General features: G+C 38.3%; 1 protein-coding gene across 2 annotated transcripts in view; it reads right to left on the reverse strand.

The window, feature by feature from the left end:
- Nucleotides 1-12,724, reverse strand: part of LOC124718919 (transmembrane and ubiquitin-like domain-containing protein 1) — a 61,529-nt gene extending 48,805 nt beyond the window's left edge. The window contains exons 1-2 of one of the 2 annotated variants that reach the window (XM_047244574.1): nucleotides 12,599-12,724; nucleotides 5,501-5,644 (exon numbers count right to left, since the gene is read on the reverse strand). In XM_047244574.1, coding sequence (XP_047100530.1) covers nucleotides 5,501-5,623 — 123 coding nt within the window. In that variant the 5' untranslated portion in view covers nucleotides 5,624-5,644; nucleotides 12,599-12,724. Of the gene's footprint in view, nucleotides 1-5,479; nucleotides 5,645-12,598 lie in introns of both variants that reach the window. The other variant, XM_047244573.1, reaches the window with a different exon arrangement.
- Between the last annotated feature and the right edge of the window lie 11,453 nt (nucleotides 12,725-24,177).

Below are 24,177 nucleotides of genomic sequence, written 5' to 3' on the forward strand. Positions count from 1 at the left end.
CTAGGGAAGGGTGCCGCTTATGTCCACTCTAGAGCTCACTGACGCTCTTTACATGCCTCTGCAACAGTCTTACACTGGTGGCATCCTAGAGGACAAGGGATCGCATTTTCCACTGCACAAATTATCGTTGTAGTGAACTGCTCAATCACAAAATTGATGGCATCACGTGGGGGAGATTCAATGGTGACAGGAGAGGTGAAGGCAACCCAGTCTGCCTTGTCTAAAGCCTGTCTGGGCAGGCATCTGTGGGCCTGATGCTGCGGCAGTAACAGGAAGATGGGGAAGTGGTCACTACCAAACAGGTCATCATGTGCTCTACAGTGGACAGACTGGAGAAAGTCCTGGGCTGCAAATTGATAAATCAATGGTCGAGTAACTACCATGAGCCACACTGAAATGTGTGGTGGCCTCAGTATTTAAAAGGCAGAGGTCGAGTTGGGACAGTAAATTTTCGACATCTCTGTCACGGCCAGTAAGCATGGTGCTATCCCACAAGGAGTTATTGGCGTTAAAATCTCCCAAAGTAGGAAAGGTCTAGGCAGTTGATCAATCAGTGCAGCCAATAAGTTCAGGGGTACCGCACTATCTGGAGGGAGATATATGTTGCAGACAGTTATTTCCTGCATCGTCTGTATCCCAACAGCCACAGCTTCAAGAGGAGTTTGAAGGGGCACAGGTTCACTAGATACTGAGTTCATGGCATAAACGAAAACTCCACCTGACATTCTATTATATTCGCTACGGTTCTTGTATTATCCCTTGTAGCCACGCAAGACAGGGGTCCACATTGCCGGGAACCAGGTTTCCTGGAGGGCAATGCAGAAAGCAGGTGTAAAGCTTAAGATCTGCCATAGCTCAGTCAGGTGGTTGAAAAACCGCCACAATTTCACTGGAGGATGACGTGATTGTGAGACTGGGAAGGCATGAACACTCAATGAGGCAGTCTACACCTCAGGGTCAGCTGCTGCCACTGACATATTTCCTGAACAGGTTATACCGTATTTACTTGAAGCTAAGCTGCACCTGAAAAGTGAGACTCGAAATAAAGGAAAAAAAAAGTCCCGAATCTAAGCCGCACCTGAAATTTGAGACTTGAAATTCAAGGGGAGAGAAAAGTTTTAGGCCGCACCTCCAAATCGAAATAAAGTTGGTACATTGTAATATGAGACACAATTTAGTTTCAATGAATGACGATACCGCTACTGTAGTTTGGTTCGAGTCGTAAGCTTAGCAGTTAAGCTTTACCAGGTAGCCATTGCTATGCGTCAGACTCTCCGTCTGTATTTATATGGGAACCCTTCCTTTTTCACGTGCTTCGTCTGGTTTGAACTGATTGCTTATTCTGCTTTGATCTGATAAGTGCCGTTTTCTTTGTTATAGGTGTTTACGTCACTCTAAGCTGAAAATGCATTACTGTACTGTGTCATGCATTGTTTGTCGCATTCTGATAGTGCGTGTTTACGGCCTGTCGCCGCTTGCAGCGTGGCTTGCTTTTGTGCGCGCTACTGCTGCTTACAATTTAAAAAAAAAAAAAAAAAAAAAAAAAAAAAAAAAAAAAAAAAAGAGAGAGAGAGAGAGGAATTGTCTCATTAGCGAAACAATGGCAAGAGACTGCTATTTGTTGTTACTTACACTGCTGCTTTCTTTGATAATGATCAACAAGAACCAAATAATAGACTGCGTATGATAGAACATGTTCTGAACGAGAGTTAGGCGAAAATTTTTCTCCGTTTGAAAATCTTTGCAGCCGCTTCTTTAGTACATCAAATTCTGCACAGAAATTAGTCATCTGAGATTTAAAAATCTGGTCAGTTGCCGTGCTTGATTTCTGACAGTATCACTATTAGGCATAAGAATAATACGAATATAAACATGACACGATACGTATATTCTTACGCGTTTGCTGTTGTCTCATTCTAGTTTTGTAGTTTATTAGGCAGACAGGATTTAAATGAGATAGCAGCAAACACGAAAGAATACATGGCAAAATGATTATATTCGTATTATTCTTATGGTGAAGAGAATACTGCATGTGAATCACATTTCATCAGGTTCCTATTAGCAACCATCTCTTCTCACAGGTAGGAAAAAATTCAGAACGTAGAGTTGGCCACGTTGACAAACATCCTAAACAGTCTTGCCAGTCGGATTTTCGTAGTACATTGAAATTCTGCTACATTCAAAGATGAACAATAGGAATTTGTATTTACTTTGTTGGATAATGTATGAAAATGCAGTGGTCGAAACTCGGAGCGGAGAAAAAAAGCTCGTCTTCCACCTTTTTTTTTTTAATTTATTTACTGACGCAGAGGTTTTGGCGCCAGTATTTATCTTTGTGCCTACAAAGCAGGCCTGTGTAGCGCTACATATATTCAACGGCAGAAGTTAGTTGTGGCGGCACCTACCAACATTTTTCAGAACTTCCGCTTGCTTTGCACTCGATTCTAAGCTGCAGGCGGTTTTTTGGATTACAAAAACCGGAAAAAAAGTGCGGCTTGGATTCGAGTAAATACGGTATCCATTGTGGCAGCATCCTGGCATTAGCCTGGTGCAATTTAGGGAAATCATGGAAAACCTAAATGAGGATGGCCAGATGTGGATTTAAACTGTCATCCTCCCAAAAACAACGACAAGACAGTGAAGTCTTAAAGCAATTGGATGTTGAGGGTACATTAGATGAAACAACACAAATGCCATAAAATAATTCAAAATAGATCTAGTTGTGTAGCCTCTCCTGTATTGCATTAAATTTGAAATTACTCAGCTGATATTTTTGCACTACTGCCAGATTTGCTATGAATAGGGCCAATTATATAATTAATTGTCATTTTTGTGCAAAACCTAAGAAGATTCGAAGGTGCATTTCATTCTCAAATGACAAAATATTCACTCAGAGTAGGAACAACATTAACATTTATTTTTAGGTATCCTTATTAACAATTATTATTGGATATTTACCTTTCCCATTAAGAATATTTCTGATACTGGGAGAACAAAAATTATTTTAAGATTCACAAAAGAGATCCAATCACTTAGCACAATTTGAAACCACTGATTTGATCAGACAAGATAACCAGGCCTATGAGAGTTTCAAACCATTCAGTATAAATAAATTATTCAGAAGCTGAATGAAGCAAAATACAGCATTGAGACAACTGCAGCAAGCACAGGAACCTGCTCTACAATATTCTTAGTTACGAAGATTTCTGGAAAATAGACTTATTTTCTGCCTATCAATCTTTTTTAATTATTGCCCGCTTCTGATCTGTTAAACAATATTTAAAAAAATTAAAACTGGTTTGTAATCTTGTGTATTCTGTATTATATAGACCTTAATCCTTTTCTATCTGATTACTATAAAATGCTGTATTAACATACCACTTCTTGTAGGTACAAAGTACACTAATTAGCCTTAATGGAACTATCACTTTCACTGTCATTCACTAAACCCAAACTTAATATTTTAAAATGTGTAGAGAGCAGTCAATAATATTACAGAATTAAAAACCGATCAAGAGCTCTTTCAAAATTTATTTTGGTAGTCTACCCAGCAATCCCATTCAGGTGCTGCAAGTTTTGCTGTTACGTGTACTCACCGCCTGGACTCCAACCAGACTGTGAGCTATTGTCAGTCTCACGCCACTATTTTCACCCAACTTTGATTTCCGATATCCACTGCGTCCTCTGACGCTCTTTTGTTTTATGAAGCACGCACTAATACCCTGTAAAAACAAATTGGTGTTCCAAAGGGGTACTCAGAGCAACAAACCGAACAGGTAATACAGCCAAACTCAAAAATCGCTGAGAAAAAAGCTGAGAGTGGAAAGGTAGGTAGACTTCTACAAAAACATATCACCCAGTGTATTTTGTTCATTTCAACTACGATAAAAAAGTATGTTTGTTGCGGGTGTGTACCACATTCCTTGCAACGTTTTACGTCGGACTATCAGAACAGTCAAGGAGAGAAGTAAGGAATACAGTCTGCGACACACCTGACTAAACCAACCGAAGTGAATCAGCGGTCACAGAGCAGTGCCTTGAGTATAATTGTGAAATGAAATGAGAGCAATATCGTAGTGCAAATGCCAAGTTTCTGGGACAGCATAATTCAGGAGTCTATTGAAATTAAGATGTCAGAAAACTTAATAAACAGGAATGGAGTTCCAATTTAAATAACGCTTGAGATTCGGCACTCAATTTATTAATACCTCAATGACCATCAGATTCATCAGAGTTGGAAAGCACTGAGGGAATCTGCATTTCATGGAGTTATCAGTATGTGCTCTGAAAAACAAAAAGAGCATCAAAGGACAAATTGAACTCGGATACAAAGAGCTGTGTAAGACCAATAATAGCCCACAGTTTGATCAGAGTCCAGGCGGCGAGTACACGTAGTAGCAGGACTCGCGGCAACTGAAGAAGACAACTGGGCCGGTCGTCGAAATATTGTGCAGAAAATGTAGACAGCAACTAAGTTCTACACCGGGAAGCTCTCTATTAATCAGTCATGCCGAGAAAACTAGAGAGATCATATTTTTATTTTATTTGACAGATCTGAAGAAGGGGGACACTGCCTGAAATCAGTCAGTTTTAAATAATATAAACACAACTATTAATAAATGGAAAACAAATTTGTAATAACAATTAAGGATCCCTCTGAAAACAGTTGCGGAGCTGACGAAGATAAACGAGTAAACCTGTGGCACTGTTCTAGTCCTAGTCTAACATTTCCCCCATAGACAAGGCGAGAAGTTAATTAGCGAAACATAATAAAGTTTACTACAACTGATCGTACCTCCACTGTGCAAAAACTTTCATACTGCACTCCAGTGCTAATTAGAATAGTTCTGAACAGGTTTCTGTTTCAAGCAAAATTCAGTGCTTGTTATATTCACAGTCCCAGTATGTGAGCACAACATTCCATTTAAGTTGTCGTTACACAGCAACAGCAACCAGAGTACACATTTCTTTCTTCTGTTGTGTAGTACATACAATTTCACAAACAGAAAATGATATTTTAATCAGACCACGTGTTCTGTTAGGTCAGTATTGTTTATTAAATTCATTTTGACCTGCAATACCAAGTACTTGTCATAAATAACATTAAAGATTATATTTACATATCCTTCACAAAATAACAGCAGCCACAGGCACAAACTCCGATCAGTCACTCGCATATCTAATAAACGGTGATATAAGCTTCCAGCTGCCAAATTTGAAAGGCGCAGACATGATAAATGTACCGAGAAAATATTCTGCTTCCTTTTGGGACCCAGTTCCACACTAAATCTTTTGAAAAGTAACAGTATAGACTACCGAAAAATAAACCATATGTTCACAATAAAATTGACAATGATCCAAGTTTCTACTTAGCAGCACCATTGGAACTTATTTTAGAGCGAATGTAACAGACACTTTGCATGTACAGGCACAGTGAATACAACACATGAACTGAAACAATTAGAGATCAAAGTTTCACCATATAGGTGCGGTTCCGCACCGTACGGAAGATAGGCCTGTCAGAGATTCCTGTGGATCGCCAGGCCACCACCGCGACAATCACAGCAATCAGCACCGAGAAGAACTGTATCACCTCATCTCCGACACCTTCAATAAGAGGCATCTTGCTGTCACAGCCTTCTACCTGTTAAGCAAAACAAAAACACGTTAATTACAGTGGAAAGTTCTGGCAGAATATAAAAGCTTTAGGAGTAAAGAAGACTAATCACCAAAAAGCAGAAGTGTCAAGTCATCAACACGTGTACACAAAAATAAGAAAAACTTGCCAGCTTTTGGAATGTGTACATTGTTGAGCTTTGTATTGGCAGGCACATGGTACACACATGTCAGAGCCACTGGGGAGCAGTGAACGATGAAGGTGAAGTAGAGACATGAATTAGGGGGAGGTAATAGGACAGAACAAGAGGAAACTGTTTAGTGGAGGAAGTGACAACAGTGGGCTAATGGACATAAGCGTCCAGGACAGTTACGGATAGAAAGGATGTGTTGTGAGGACAACTCCCATCTTCATAGTTCAGAAAAGCTGGTGTTGGAGGGAAGGATCCAGTTGGCCTTGGCTGATAAGCAGTCATTGAAAATGAACTCGTTGTGCCCAGCTGCAAGTTGTGGTACTGGGTGGTCCAGTTTTTTCTCAGCCACAGTTTGGCGGTGTCCATTCATTCTGGTGGACAGCTGGTTGGTTGTCATACTGACATTAAAAGCTGTGCAGAGATTGCGGCAGAGACAGTATATTACAAGGTTGCTGTCACAGGTGGCCCGGCCTCTGATGGGGCAGGATAAGCCTGTGACAGGACTGGAGAAGGAGGTGTCATATGAGTCGATTTGGGAGGTCTTGCATCTGTCTTCCACAGGGCTATAACCCCTGTGGTATGGAGTTGGGAGTGGCATAGAAAATGAACTAGGATGTTGTGTAGGTTGGGTGGGCACTGTAACGCCACTTTTAGAAGGGTGGGAAGAATCTTGGATACGATGGTCTGTCATTTTAGGGCATGACAACAGATAATCAGAACACTGTTGACGTATACAGATCACTTGTTCAACTCCAGGGTGATACTGAGTGATGAGAGGGTGAGCTCCTTTGTCACTGATTCTTGGGGTGGTGGAAGGGTTGGGTATGTGTGAGGATATGGCACGGAAAGTCTTTAAAGGTCCTCACAAAACCTTCAGCATACTGGGAAAGGGAGTACTCATCACTGTAGACACGCTGTCACCAAGTGGCCAGGCTGTACGAGAGGGATTTTTTCGGTGTTTGGGGGATGACAGCTGTCAAAATGGAGATAGTGTTGGTGGTTAATGAGTTTAATATGGGCAGAGGTGTGGATGGAGACATCAGAGGGGTTGAGGTGAATTACAGAGATGGAAGTCATCTTTGCAACACATCCTTCGCGTCCATAACCCTCCTGGCCTCAATCTTAATTAAGCCACTGTCCCCACACCTTCCACTCAACAGTTTCCTCTTCCTCTCTCCCATTACACCCAATTCGCACCTCCCCTTCACCCCTTATCATGCACTGCTCGCCATCACCGCTGAGCAAACCAGCTGCCTGTCTCTTGAGCTGCTAGCCACCTCCCCCCAACGCCCTTTCCTGCCTCCTGCCAGCATCACCCATTGTGAATGATGCCGGCACTGTGCAGGGGCACAAAAGTGTGTGTGTTTTGTGCACGTATTTGTACTTTAGCTAACAAGTATTTTTTCTTTCTTTCTATCGCCAAGCCGATGCTTCTGCTTTTTGGTGAGTGGCCAGCTTTACTCCTACATTATTTACAAAACACTATAATGAACAGTGGTCTATGCAGCTTGAATATGGTGAACAAAAGCCACTTTTAAATAACACTGACTGAAGCTATATAATACAAATATTTATTTGCTGTCTTGCTGAACTAGTATCAAGCACAACACGTATTTTCAGTAAAACAATCAGAAATATTTGTACTGCATAAGAACACTGATCCCTCCCAGGAGATGCCAGATAATACTGTGTCACACCGCCTCTAGCCCTGATAATGGCTTCAATTCGATGAGAAAGGGGCTTCACAGCTTTTTTTCAGATCTGCCATATTTGGCCGAAGTTACTCATCAATGATTAGATTAGGAAGAGCTATCAAGAAGCAAGGATTTTGATTACTACGTTTCACCGGCTGTTACAAATAGTCCCAGACATTTTCCACAGGCTTAAATTGGGGGATTTAGCTGGCCAGTCCGGGTGGAATAGGATGCCCGAGTGTTTATCAAAAGGAAATGTATGCATGCAGTGCAGCCCTGTATGCACGAATGCTATTATCTCTGAAGATGGGAGTGTTCATAGTGTACTAATCAAGAAGGAGCAATACTGATGCTGGCAACATTGCTACAACTTGCAAGTGCTGCCAAGTTTTGGTATTTTAGTGATTAAAAATCTACTAAAAGTGGTAGGCCTACTCAGAAGTCTAGCTTTACTGTATCTGCAGCTGTAGTAGTAAGTTTAGTACATTGTTTATGTTACTAGCCAAACAGTGATAACAGTACTTTCTTAAGTGCTATCTCTACAGACAAAATGCAAGCTTTTACTCAACTCAGAGGATAAAAATAACACACAAAGGACACATTTGGAAAGTACCACAGAGTAATGAGAAATGGTTGACAGGGGGGGAAGGCCGCTTACACTTCCTTTGTCTCGGATGTTGTGAAGCGACTAGTCTCGTATACATATCTGCAAGCCTTTGGTGCGGCAGTAATTGTTCCACAATCATGGAGAAAGAGCAGCTACTCTTAAATCTGTTCTCACAGTAACACGGACAGAATTAGAAGAGTTGTGTGCTGCAGTTTACAGTGAAGTTAAGACTGGACTGTTGTAAAACCAGCCAGATCGGGACACATGCTCAAGAGATGTCGCCATTCTGTAGCATCACTGCCTTGGGGACAGAGACAGCAGAGAACCCAAGGAGCTCAGGAACACACTGACAAGACACAGGCCGAAACTCCTTGGGTTCGGAATACTAGGTAAGTAGTGTTTTTAAGCCAAGTACATTCAATGATGTCACCTGTGATTTAGGCTCTCTGGGGGAAGATCTTGGTAAAGATGATGATGTACTGATTATTGCTGGGAACTGTTTGAACCATTACCTCAACTACACAAGTGAGAATGACATCAGGCATATTCTGGGAATACTCCTCACACAAGTGTAAGATTGTGTCATCTTTTGGTGGTACCATAAGCCCAGCACCAAGCATCCCACTGAACTTGTAAATGCAGAGCTTCAGCAGTCGCCCAAATGACTGGGACCTTCACACACAGATGTGATGGTGGGTCACCCTTTACATAATCACAACACATACTGAACAGTCCAAGTATGTATGTTTCAGGTTAGAGGTTATTTGAACGACTAATTGGCAGAAGCAATCAGTGTAACCAGAACAGTGTACATCATCAAATTCCTGTGATTTCCAATATTTTCATAAGGATTTTTTTAGGGCAAATGTTTCCAAAAGATATAGTTGTTGAAGAACTAAGATATATAGTTGCAGCAATAAAGGGAAAAACAAATGACTATGTCTCGGATAGTAAAGAGTTTAAAAATCGTAACACACCTGGACATTTCCATCGAAACATAAGTAGCTTGTTCAGTAAGAAAAAAAAAGAGCTTCTCAATCAATATAAGACAGTTAAATAAGGGCTACACACCTAACAGAACATCATCTGGAAGTCACAGAATTTGAACAGACGCACATTGCTGTAGGCCCAATAAGAGGAAAACGGAAGCGGCTATATACAAGGAAAGTGAAATACAGTCCCAGGCCAAAGCATTCAGTGTACTGAAAAGCAATTTTAATGCAGTACTTCAGTGATAAGACCTGGAAACATACAAGGTAACAGATCTGCCACTTTATAGGCCCTCAGCAGGAAATGTTTTAAGCTCCAGTAAGTAATAAGATGATGTACTAATAATATTTAATACAAATAACGAAGAAGTGACTGTATGTGAAGATTTCAAAAATTTAGAGTTCATCTCAGATGGTTCTCAAATGAAAATACACAGTTCAAACCTGGTCTTGGTACAAATTTTCATTCATCACTTCAGTCTGCATATATACATCGGATAGTTCTGATCAAGGGCACCTAAGTTACTGATGTGCAGCTTTAGTTTGACTTTCCCAGTAACATTCCCAAAAATAATAGAAGGGCATAGTATAACAGCAATTTATGTCTAAATTCAACATTCTTTAATTAAATAATGTGAGACCCATAGTAAATGGTTTATCTGACTATGATGGCAGCAATAATACATCACCATCAGTTAAGTTTAAGTAAGCACAGAAAAGGAAATTTTCACATAAATGTAAATGCTGACTCAGTTACATTATTCACAGAGAGTTTACAGAGAAGTTTACCAAGATTACACAGCAGATGAGAAATTTAATTCTTTCCTAAGAAAGTATACTCACAAATATATGAATTCAGTTTTCCTTCAACAATCACGGCCATTCACAGTGGAAGTAAGGAAAAAGTGTGGCAAACATTTGTGATCAAAACACTTTGTGCTAAGTGGAGACAGAGCTTTACAAAGAGGTGACAAAAGTCATGGGATAGTGATATGTACGTATACAGGTGGTGGTAGAATCACATACACAAGGTATAAAAAGGCAGTACATTGGTAGAGCTCTCATTTGTACTCTGGTGATTCATGTGAAAAGGCTTCCAATGTGATTATGACTGCACAATGGGAATTGAAAGACCTTCAATACTGAATGCTAGTTGGAACTAGATGCACAGGACATTTCATTTCAGAATGGTTGGAGAATTCAATATTCCAAGGTCCACAGTGTCAAGAGTGCACCGAGAATACCACATTTCAGGCATTACTTCTCACCACGGACAACGCAGTGGCCAACAGTCTTCACTTAACAACTGAGAACAGCGGTGTTTATGCAGAGTTGTCAGCGCTAACAGACAAGTAACACTGCACGAAACAACCACAGAAATCAATGCGAGACATATGACGAACATATCTGTTAGGATAGTGCAGAGAAATTTTGCGTTAATGGGCTATGGCAGCAGATGACCAATGCAAGTGCCTTTGCTAACAGCACATCACTTGCAGTGTCTCTCTGGGCTCATTATCTTACCAGTTGCACTCTACACGACTGGAATGGCGTGATCAGATGAGTCGTGATTTCAGTTAGGGAGAGATGATGATATAGTTCATGTGTGGTGCACACCCAATGGAGTCATGGACCCAAGTTGTCAAGTGCTTGAGGTATACAGTCGAAGGCTTCGTTGAGGTCACACAATACAACAGATAACAAATCCTTATTTTAAAATTCAGTTAACATCTGGTTAACAACTTTAGTTACAGCAGTATTCAAAATACAAATCTTGTTGTACATTAGAAATTAAAAAGATTTAGAAAAAACTGGAACAATAGAAATTGGTCACTAGTTTTCCAGCACATGCACATCTCCTTTTTTAAAAGATAGATACTATTTAGAGCAGTTTTAACTGGACCACGAAAAAATGAAAGAAAGCAACTGCTGATAAAAAAAATACATTTTATTACATAATTTAATTTGAGAACCAATAACAGTCCACAGTTCTGGAGTTGGAGAACCCTGACACTAATTTTATAACACCGGCTAAGGTTATGTACTGGATCTCCTTCCCCCTGAAATCTTGAACGTTCTGTGTCACTCAGCACGAAGAAGATCTAATGCAGAAATTCCGTTTGTCTTGATTTTGTTTTTCAGCTCACTCACTGAGGTTAGAAAGTAATCACTCACTTCCAGTGGGGCCAGCAGTATATCTTGTATGCAAATTTGGGAATCTTCTTGTTTGGTAATGTCTCATGCTGCTTTGAAGTTGTTTGAACCACCTTCTGCGTGAAGTTCAAGAGCAAGGCTTTTCACCAGGGTCAAATTTATTTATTACAATTTAAATAAGGTCTATCAGTAGTGTCTTCCAGCTGCATACAAGAATTTTTACATATTATGCACAGCTTGAGTCTCTCTACTACTGTATAGAGGGCCAGCTCATGTGTATATCATATAACATTTTCTCGTTCATTTTATGCCTGGGGATGTTTTTGATTAATGACGAACGTGAGTACCACAACTCAGAGACTTTGGTTCAAGAAATTATCAAAAACTGAGTCCCAATTGACATCATTTAACATGTCAATAAATACATTAATATATCCGTCTTTCTTCTCTCTTATCCGCTTAACATTAGAATTGACATTGGCTGATCCATCTGGCTGACACAATTGTTCACAGCAGAATGTTAAAATTAAAGGTACATTTTCTGCTGCGAATCCATATGGAAAGCTGACACCATACATACCTCTTCAAAAATTATTAGGCCTATCCAAGCAAACATTATTTCATGAGGTTATAGTTCGCACAATGTAAATTCAATTAGGCCTACCTTAAGACACTAAAAAAATATTATTGTAGCACATACATCACCACCAGCCACTGGAACACTGAAATCATAATACACAACGCAGAAATTGTTTGATACACATCTAGCCATATGTGGCAAGAGGAGGAGAAACAAATACTTCGACACAACAAAAAATGTCAATCAAGTTTAATAAAAACAATCGCTTTACGGGGCACACCGAGGAAAAAATCAATGGCACTACGAAGTAAATTGGAACTGAGATAAAACGTGACATTTACATTTTCAAAATGAACGAAAAAATACAATAATATTGTGGTAATATTTAATTTGCAATACATATTTACAGTTCATACAATGTCTGTGTTTCTCTAGTCATTGACAAGATACGTAATGTAGGGAAAGTAATACGGGAGGCGGATTACACGAACTACGGACGGAATCGCAAGTGGTATCTATTTAAATAATCCTATAATTCAATTTCGCATTGATACTCCAACACAAAGAAAAAAAAGCCATCAAATAGAAATTTTCTTAGTGTTCCTGAAGTGACGGCCTTGGGAAATAACCAAGGCAATTTATTTGTATGACAAGCCCCAGGCAATCAATTTTTTTCTCTCTATACCTTCGAAAGTTTGCATTCAAACGCACAACTATACAATGCCATGTCTTACAAAATACCACTGCGAAGACTGGATACATACCTTTAATAATGCAATTAAGCGCTTTCTATCCACTGATGACTGCAACTGACAGTCCGATTTCTGAACTTTTCAAAATCAACCAAATCGTATTTCAACTATCACATTTATCAACAGCACTCAAAACTGAGTCCCAATTGACATCATTTAACATGTCAATAAATACATTAATATATCCGTCTTTCTTCTCTCTTATCCGCTTAACATTAGAATTGACATTGGCTGATCCATCTGGCTGACACAATTGTTCACAGCAGAATGTTAAAATTAAAGGTACATTTTCTGCTGCGAATCCATATGGAAAGCTGACACCATGCATACCTCTTCAAAAATTATTAGGCCTATCCAAGCAAACATTATTTCATGAGGTTATAGTTCGCACAATGTAAATTCAATTAGGCCTACCTTAAGACACTAAAAAAATATTATTGTAGCACATACATCACCACCAGCCACTGGAACACTGAAATCATAATACACAACGCAGAAATTGTTTGATACACATCTAGCCATATGTGGCAAGAGGAGGAGAAACAAATACTTCGACACAACAAAAAATGTCAATCAAGTTTAATAAAAACAATCGCTTTACGGGGCACACCGAGGAAAAAATCAATGGCACTACGAAGTAAATTGGAACTGAGATAAAACGTGACATTTACATTTTCAAAATGAACGAAAAAATACAATAATATTGTGGTAATATTTAATTTGCAATACATATTTACAGTTCATACAATGTCTGTGTTTCTCTAGTCATTGACAAGATACGTAATGTAGGGAAAGTAATACGGGAGGCGGATTACACGAACTACGGACGGAATCGCAAGTGGTATCTATTTAAATAATCCTATAATTCAATTTCGCATTGATACTCCAACACAAAGAAAAAAAAGCCATCAAATAGAAATTTTCTTAGTGTTCCTGAAGTGACGGCCTTGGGAAATAACCAAGGCAATTTATTTGTATGACAAGCCCCAGGCAATCAATTTTTTTCTCTCTATACCTTCGAAAGTTTGCATTCAAACGCACAACTATACAATGCCATGTCTTACAAAATACCACTGCGAAGACTGGATACATACCTTTAATAATGCAATTAAGCGCTTTCTATCCACTGATGACTGCAACTGACAGTCCGATTTCTGAACTTTTCAAAATCAACCAAATCGTATTTCAACTATCACATTTATCAACAGCACTCAAAACTGAGTCCCAATTGACATCATTTAACATGTCAATAAATACATTAATATATCCGTCTTTCTTCTCTCTTATCCGCTTAACATTAGAATTGACATTGGCTGATCCATCTGGCTGACACAATTGTTCACAGCAGAATGTTAAAATTAAAGGTACATTTTCTGCTGCGAATCCATATGGAAAGCTGACACCATGCATACCTCTTCAAAAATTATTAGGCCTATCCAAGCAAACATTATTTCATGAGGTTATAGTTCGCACAATGTAAATTCAATTAGGCCTACCTTAAGACACTAAAAAAATATTATTGTAGCACATACATCACCACCAGCCACTGGAACACTGAAATCATAATACACAACGCAGAAATTGTTTGATACACATCTAGCCATATGTGGCAAGAGGAGGAGAAACAAATACTTCGACACAACAAAAAATGTCAATCAAGTTTAATAAAAACAATCGCTTTACGGGGCACACCGAGGAAAAAATCAATGGCACTACGAAGTAAATTGGAACTGAGATAAAACGTGACATTTACATTTTCAAAATGAACGAAAAAATACAATAATATTGTGGTAATATTTAATTTGCAATACATATTTACAGTTCATACAATGTCTGTGTTTCTCTAGTCATTGACAAGATACGTAATGTAGGGAAAGTAATACGGGAGGCGGATTACACGAACTACGGACGGAATCGCAAGTGGTATCTATTTAAATAATCCTATAATTCAATTTCGCATTGATACTCCAACACAAAGAAAAAAAAGCCATCAAATAGAAATTTTCTTAGTGTTCCTGAAGTGACGGCCTTGGGAAATAACCAAGGCAATTTATTTGTATGACAAGCCCCAGGCAATCAATTTTTTTCTCTCTATACCTTCGAAAGTTTGCATTCAAACGCACAACTATACAATGCCATGTCTTACAAAATACCACTGCGAAGACTGGATACATACCTTTAATAATGCAATTAAGCGCTTTCTATCCACTGATGACTGCAACTGACAGTCCGATTTCTGAACTTTTCAAAATCAACCAAATCGTATTTCAACTATCACATTTATCAACAGCACTCAACAACGTTCAAAACACTCACAAAGACAACAAACACAAATAATAACATAGTTCCTCCCTACATTTATCTTTCAAAACCCAGAACCCCCCTTCTATACAAACCAGCAAAGATTTTATTTAAAATTGTAATCGAATATGCGATCTCATACTACAAAGCAAGTCCGCCAAGTTTCCAGGCCTTGACATATCCATCTAAACATTGGATTACTAAATGCACCACGAATTTAAAACTAATTTTTCCTAGAATTTGAAAATATGTAGTGGACTAGGATATCCAATAATGAACCAGAAGTATCCCAATTTAATTATTCCTTCTTAAATTTCCTGATAACCTGATACATATTTATTATATCTGAATCATTAAATGTTACTTAACCTTGCAGTTGCGCATTTAAAACAAAAATCCAGCCAATATAAGTTTCAAGGAGAAACTTTCAGCGAAGTATGGCTCTGTATGAAGCATACCATTAACACGGAGACTTCAATATGACAACACAGTGCAGAAAATACGTCAAACAGACGGCAGGAGACACAGAATGGACAATTTCACATGAAAACCAAGCTGTTTTCCTCCCTAACAAATACTGTTGTGTGTTTAACACATACCCACAAGAACAAATCACTGATATCTTCGTATTCAATAACGACGAATGTAATTTTAATAAGTTTCGAAAATCCTGAAACACGACAGCGGAGCTTTGTGCACAGTGCAGAAACTTATATTGCAAGACAGGACGTGTCATATTCTCATATAAAGGGAGTCCCAGGAGATCCCGGGTTTGAGTCCCGGTCAGGGCATACATTTTCAACTGTCCCCGTTTGTATTTAGGTCTGGATTTCATTGTAATTTAAACTTCTCACTGTCAATATCCCTGGAACCACAACAGATATTGACAATCGGCTTTCACGGGTATGAATGTATGGCCGAGGCTCTCGAAAGTAAATACTATAAGACATTCTAAACTCTGTGCAAATATTAGTTTCAATTCAAACTTCTGTTTCCCTCATTTTTTGTAATGGACACCCCATGTTGTTCTATTCAATCAATAACATCAGAAATCACAATAGTAATGGCGTTGGTTGCATCGCAAAACGTCGATTACATTCGGAGAGACTGGGACGTGAAGTTGACGTGTGAAATGAACGAAACGCGCCGCTGTTGCAGTTGCCGAGTTGCAAACGTGACCCACACGTCGCTCGTAATCGCGATGTGATTGACCTATTACTATGCTTCAAACTCTGTACCTGCATATTGCTACGTACACTGTTAGTACATGACCTGGGAAACATATGGACGCCCAGTCACTCACAATGAAAACAAGGATATGATTTTCTCATATGTGCTTTATTGAACTGATTGACTGAACAACACTCGACATAATGGCAATGAAATACCGATAACTACTGGCCAGATTAAACAGAATTAATGGCTGTCAAAGGGTCGCACAGAGGGATACATGCTATTTGTATGTAGTTGTACATCAATTACACAATGGTACATGCCACGTACAGGAGCATACCATTGAATATCTTTAGTGACTGGGACACAATTAAACTGTTGCAGATGGTGCAACACATACATAAATGTACATTAGTAACAACAACAAAACAAACATACATCTTCCTTGTAATACACAAAATGTACAACCACATGTCTCACAGCTGAAATGCTACAGCATATGTTCGAAGAGATCATTATTTGCTTGGCAGCACCAATGCGCATGCTCCATCACTGATCCACTCATGGCTGTCAGTGTTTATGGGGTTATTGCAGCCTATACAGCGGTAATACGTCCTTTCATGTTGGCCATTATTGTTGGGACCTGCTGATACACCACATCTTTCACAAGTACCGAGAGAATAGATCCACGATGGTGACGTCCGACGACCGTGCTGGAAATCCCTTATTGGGACTGCCCCGGCTAATCAATCAATGTGGGAATTTTGGTTTAGCGCCTGTTCGCGCCACCATGGCATTATGTGCAAGGGATCCATCATGCCGATAACACTTTATTTGAGGCAAAAGAATGGGTAGGTCTTTCATCAGTCCAGGTAAGTTACATCTCAGGAACCGCTCGTACTGTCAACCATTAAGAGTGCCATCAATGAAATATGGACCAGTGGTGTGATGTTCTACAATGCCACAACATATACTGACACACCAGTGATGTTGACGTTCAACCCGGCGAATCCAGTATGCGTTTTCTGGACACCAGTAGTGCAAATTGTGTAAGTTGACATTCCCATTGTGTGTAAACATGGCTTCATCAGTGAGCAATACCCTATGCATAAGGTCATGGCCTTGCCACAGAACCCTCTGTCAGTATTCTGTGATTGTGGACGTCGTTCCCATGGGAGTCCTGATGTAACACCATGTAGTGTGTGTGGCATCTACACCTGTGCAGAGTACACATTGTGCTTGTTCGAGGGATTCCCATCTGTCTCCCGATTTCATGAGTACTTGCATAAGGGTTTACTGTAGCCGCTGCTTCATGTGTTACGCCTTTGCTCCACATCCGCATTCATGGAGACAACCACCATGTCACACCAAGCCTTCTAACAATATTCATGAAGGTAGGGTCAGTTGAATGACATCTATTAGAGAAACACTGGGCATTAATCTGTGCTGCACATGTGCCATTTTGTTAACATTTTCCATACAGTAATATCATGTCAACCATTTCGAATGCCTAGAACAGATGGACAGGTAAATTAATATCCGATTACAACAATAATTCAAATTACAGTAGTGTACAGCACACTGGTCTCAGGTACCTGTACATACTTCACATACAGCAGCCTTCTTTCGAGTGAGCCTTCCCACGCACACAGTGCCGATTGTGGCCTATTCCTATACACAGCTGCAGGGGCAAGGGGTTTACCTGGGTGGTGTAACAGGGAGGTGTGCTCAGGCCGGTACTGTTCTGTTGTCTGCACATAGATAAGCACAACACGCAACAAGGGACACCATTATGTACATATCAATGTTTGTGGCAGGAATCCCTATTATTTCTATTGTCCCTCATGATAACACCGAAAGAAAGAATACATATTCAATCACATCCCGATTACCAGCAACGTGCGGGTCACGCTTGCATCACGAGAAGTGCAATAGCGGCGTGTTTCGTTCATTTCATGCGTCAACTTAAAGTTCCAATTTCTCAGGATGTAATTGACGTATTGCGATGCAACCAACGCCGTTATTATCGTGATTTCTCATGTTATTGATTGCGTATAGAATAATATGAACTGTCCATTAAAAATACAGAAGTTTATGTTAAACAAATATAAGCACAGAATTCAGAATGTCTCATAGTGTTTACTTTCGTGGGTCCCTACTGTACATTCATACCCGTAAAGCCGTTTGTCAATATCTATTGTGGTTCCAGAGATATTGGTGGTGAAAAGTTTAGGTGGGATACCCTGTATAACGCAACGATATGAATAACATATGTGCACAAGAACGAACCAGTAATAATATTCCTATTTAGACCTAAATGGACAAGAGTGGAATTTTAACAAATGACGAAAATTATGATATACGAAAACTAAACATTGTGCAGCTGTTAAGTATGTACATATACAACACATTAAAGAAATTTAACAAATATTAAAGAGGATGACAAATAGCTATCATGTATTAGAAGTAAGATGCATAATCTTCTTTCTGTCAGTATTATACAATCTGCATATTCTAAGGAATGTTTCCTCAATGTAAACAGTAAGACATAACGATATCTGGTTTGACAAACATGACTCTTGTGATAAGCTGTTTTGGTACCTTTGTTCAAGGAGTTTGTATATCCAGCAGAAATTACTCAAAGGGAAATTTTTAAAAAATTATACAAAGCAGAAAAACAGTTCAGTATGAACACAATTCCATTTAAGTAACTGTTTTAAATGTTAGATGGTAGGATAAGGTTTTGTGTTACATCGTTTGAATTTGGTATATACATCTCTTTATGCTGTTTTGTTGTCACACTTTCTTAATCAGAAAAACCAACAGGTAACAATTAGAATCACAAATATGAGGACAAGGTATGAGATTACTTCCATATAGGTTTATCTGACGTATTTTAAGATGAACTGTGTAAAGAAGTAATAACCTTATAAATGTCAATCTTTATGCTAGTTTGAGTTTTTGGAATTCCTTCCACTTTCAAACTATAGGAACATAAAGAATCATTCATTACAGTATAGTTCAATTTGCACTTTCTATACTCTTATGTACATTTTCACGCTGCACTGAGATCTTTTGCAGACTAACATTTTTCTTGATTTAGTTAGACAATGTGATAGATCGGGAAAAATTCTTGGAATCGTACATTCACCTCATTCTGTCGCGTTTTTGCGTGCTTTTGATCATTTACTTGAAGATCTTGGTAAGTAATAATTGTTATTAATTTTCTTTTCTCTACAACGCCTCACATAGAGCACAGATGTCTTATAAATTACCCATACTTTTTTCAGAATTGCTCGTTTGTATAAGCAATTCACAACTTTTTACTAATGTGTTACATCGATACAGTTTATTCTGTCTTCACTCTCTGACGCTATATTTCAATATTGCTGCCTTTACAGGAAATATTTTTAATAGGTGTCGCACATCTTACAACAACTAAAGTCAAAAGCAATCAGGATTCATATTTCCCTTAAAGGCCACCTTTCCTTTAGTTTATCATCAGCCCTACCGTCACATAAATGATGTAGGAGTTGTCATAATATTGTACAGCATATGTACAGCACAAGTCTACAAATTAATATAACAAACAAAAACTTAACACTTTACATAGTGTTAAGGAAATTGGCACAATAAACTAATGCATTTAACTTACATATGCTTTCTGAGAAAGTAAGTAATGAATTCAAATACATGAAAGACACTTTGAAAAACTCATTTATCATATCATTTTAATCCCATCATTAAGAGCAAAAAGAGTATACAAACAAAATATAAAATCTACACTTAGAAAAGCAAGATTCAAATGACAATGAAGAAAATACAGTACATGTTAGTGATGTAGGTATTTTAAATATTCTTCTGTGTTAATCAAACATTTATTTAATAGTTAATTTTTTAATCCTAACTTAAATTTTCCCACATCTTCCATTTTCTTGATGCAGATTGTCACAGCATTATACAGCTTCATTCTATAATGACACATGTTTTTAAATTTGTTTTTTTTACTCTTTCTACATGCAGATTCTTACCGATTGTGTGTTATTGTTACGTAACATTACCCCACAGCTCTGCTATGGGGTTTATTCACACAGTCTGTCACGTCATGTAACATCACATCAAATCCAAGCTGTGACTGTGAGTTGTGAGGAAGGCCAATTCACATCACGCCAGTTCAAGTTTCCTGATCTCAACTCACATGACTTTCATGGGAATTGGGGTCTTCATAAGATGATTCTCAACTTTTTATTTTTTGCACAAAGTGCATGTACGCAATGCGGTAACTTATATGCATGGATTCCATATTTGTACGAATGTGACATTTATCAGACGAAAATGGCATGCAGCCTGCAGAGTGGTTACCATTCAGATGGTTTTAGCTGGAAAAATAGAGGATTTTTACCATTTTGTTACAGGCACAGTGCAAAAGCGCATGTGATGGTAGTATGCATCGACAGGAGCAGAACAACATTCTGTGCTTTCATTACATGCAAGAAGGCATATGGCTTCATTCATTTTGGAAGCAGGTTCAATGCTTTATCGTAATATTTCGTATATTTTACATTTGGGAGCTGATTTATTAGAGGAAATAGTGTGTTCAAAATGGGTGGGAGTGTGACAAATCCCACGAAAGCAAATTAGATATTCAAACCGGTACACACCGGAACAGAAGCCTGATAGTGTATCATTCAGTTTGGGAAAAAGAATTTCCAGTATTGCGACGAATTCCAGCAAATGCATATAAAGCAAGGTGTACTACATGCTTTGGAAAAGATGGAGAGGGATTTTACATTTCACATAGCACTGTAACTGATGTTAGGCATCATTTTAACATTGTTACCGACAAATGCAGACCCTCAACATCAGTACAAACCACACTGACGAACAATCTGTACAAGATGGACTCTGCTGAAGCAGACAAGATATTTAGTAAGTGCACACTAATTTCAACATTTGTAATTTTCAAGGTAATGAAAGATGCATTTAGGAAATTATAAAAAGTTACTATTAATAGTGTTCTTTTCGTTTCAGATAACTGCATTTGCTCTTAAATTCGGGTTTCACATATTTAAACATTATTTTAACTACGCCAGCACTGAGTACAGTGTGAAAATATCGTCTCAATTATTCCCAGATCCGATAATTGCAAATAAAATCACATGTGGTAAAACAAAATGTCAGTCATCAATTACTGGTGTTTTGGACCCTAACAACATCAATAATTTAATTCAAAACTTAAAGCATAAAAAATTTTTGCTGTGGTATTTGATACTTCCAACATCGGTAATTAAAAGTGTTCCTGTTTCTGTTAGGTATTTCGAAGAGCAAGCATATGTATCCCACAGAATTCTAGATTTCTATGAGGACTCAGGCGAATATGTATCTGCAGTGTATGAGCAGATCTGTTCCATTTTTCAAGTATTACTGTAAACAATATAAATGCAAACTATTGGAAGAACAACTTTCCCTATGTTCACTTAAAAAAGGAAAGTTGTGAAAACTGTGGTATAGTGAAACCAAATGGTAATGTACATATAGACTATAAATACACAACTGGAAGAATGCTGACATACATATAAAATGTGTCTGAAATATTTAAATAAATTGTTTGATTTTGATGATAGTAATATTTTGTCCTTAACGATACAGGATTCTTATAAATGGTGGAAAAATCGAATTTTTTATGACTTTATTAAATCCTATAATCTTTCCTGATTACATTGATACATAAATTATAGGTTTCCAAATAAAAAAATTACCTATATATAACAAATTTTAAAGTGAAAGTCATGTATACTGCCACACCCCCTGTATTTCTGTTACAGAAAAAAGTATTATTTCGAAAAGAACTGTGAACTTTCTGTTTCCAGCGATTATATGTATGATACATTATATATGTTGGTAACAGTGCAGGTCTCTGGTGTCTGTAAATGATTATCTTTGCTTGTATCTACTTTTGTTTTGCTGAATCAGTTTGTTCACTTGTTACTGAATGTTAATTGCCCATATATTTGTGGAAGTACATATGATTTAGTGTGCAATAAAGACGAACTATGCCACACATCAAGAAATTCAATAAAAGTAAATTCCTTGGTAACCACAAACAAAGCAAGCCACACTGTTGAAAGTAACCTATGTATCAGTTCTTCAGGGAAGAAAAACCCACTTATCACACCTCCTAGTGATTCAAATTTCTGTGTTAAGAATGACGCTGTTTGTAGTGGATTTGGGCATCTTTTCTTATTTGATAAAGGAAGTGGCGGAATGTAAACAATGTGATTGTGTAGGCTGTCTGGAAATAACTGAACAACAAAGTAGAAGGAAGGGGTTTAGCGACAAAATTAGTTGTTCTATGTGGATTCTGCAATAAATCTACCTCAAAAATGACTTCGAACATTGTGCATAGTTCATATGACGTGAATTTGAAGTTAGTGTATGCGATGCATGCAATAGGAAAAGGAAAAAAGGTTACTCAAACGTTTTGTGGTTTGATGGACCTTCCTGCTACTCCCAGTAGGTTCAGGAAGTACTTAAAAATACTTTTAGGTGCCTTGATGGTTGTGTCTAATGCATCTATGAAACCTGCAGTAGAAGAAATTGTAACTACTAGTGGAACCAGGGACATTGCTGTTGCGCTTGATAGGACATGGTGACGTCGAGGACATCATTCTTTGAATGGTGTTGCAAATGCTACCTTTCTGGAGAATGGAAAAGTTGTTGATGTTGAGTGCTTATCTAAATACTGCCACACCTGCCATGGTAACACTGAAGGACATATTGAACATCAGTTTTCTAAGAAGTATGATGGTTACAGTGGAGATATGGAGTGTGATGGAGCGCTAAAAATCTTTCACAGGTCGGTGCCCATTTATAACGTTAGGTATACGAAGTACCTAGGCGATGGGGACTCTAAAGCTTTCACTAAATTTAAAGAGTTCAATGTTTATGGTGATACCTTGGTAACAAAATTCGAGTGTTGTGGACATGTGCAAAAGAGGATGAGTGCTAGAATGAGCAAGCTGCGAAGAGAAACGAAAGGATGGTTGCTATTTGATGGAAAAATCTCTGTCTGACAGAGGCAGATTGACAGAAACTGAAACATCCTGGCCATTAGACGAACTGCACCTCTGAATCAAATTACAGCAATGAGAAAAGCTGTATGGGTCACCTACTTTCATAAGTTGTCCACAGGTGATCACCCTGTTCATGGACTTTGCCATAAACGGGCAGATTCTTGGCTTGGTTACTAAAAAGCAAAAGAAAGTGGCCATAGCATCACAAACATTCTCTTAATGAGCCTGTTATGAATGAAATAAAACCAATTTTTAGAGACCTGAGTGACCCTGTTTTGCTTAATAACTGTCTTCAAGGGCGCACTAAGAATACAAATGAAAATTTCAACCATTGCATGTGGGAAACATTACCCAAGAATGTTTTTGTAGGACTAAATATATTAAAAGTTGTTGTACTAGATGCAGTGATATATTTCAATGATGGATTGATAGGAAGGTTGTAAGTCCTGAGAAATTTAGGCATAAAATGTGGCTCTAATAAGGAAGACCAATTGTTTGCCTGTGACAGACAATGGGGGCATTAAGCTGAAAGATTCGCTCAAGTTACCAAAGAAGCAAGAAGTGCTAAAAGGAATGCCAAGAGGAAGCTAGAAGATACAGAAATGCTGCAGGATGGAGACTATGTTTCAGGAATGTTCTGAAGCTCAGTTTAATTGGATTCATATCTTCATTCAGAATTTCCACAAGTTGTATTTTTCAGAATTCAGGTACAATTATTTCCTAAAGTTTATAAGGCATTGCTCTAATTTTTTACTGTAAGGTGCAATAGTCCATACTTATACAGTAGACCTAAGCTTTATTGCAGAGTTAACTAAATTACAGAAAAAATAACATTTGAAACGTCCCCTTTGAACAATTATACACAACTGTGCTTAAACTGACACACAATATTTTTAGCACAACGCAATCTGACTTTCAAAAATCCCTACAAAAGAATGGCCCTGACTAACATTAAACTATGTCTTCCAGAAATCACTTACCTCACAAAAATCTTCGCTACTCAAGCTACTGCAATACCGCGAGCGCCACTACTGCCAGCTAAAT

This window comes from Schistocerca piceifrons, chromosome 10 (genome assembly GCF_021461385.2).
Source record: "Schistocerca piceifrons isolate TAMUIC-IGC-003096 chromosome 10, iqSchPice1.1, whole genome shotgun sequence".
In the NCBI taxonomy this organism is placed as follows: domain Eukaryota; kingdom Metazoa; phylum Arthropoda; class Insecta; order Orthoptera; family Acrididae; genus Schistocerca; species Schistocerca piceifrons.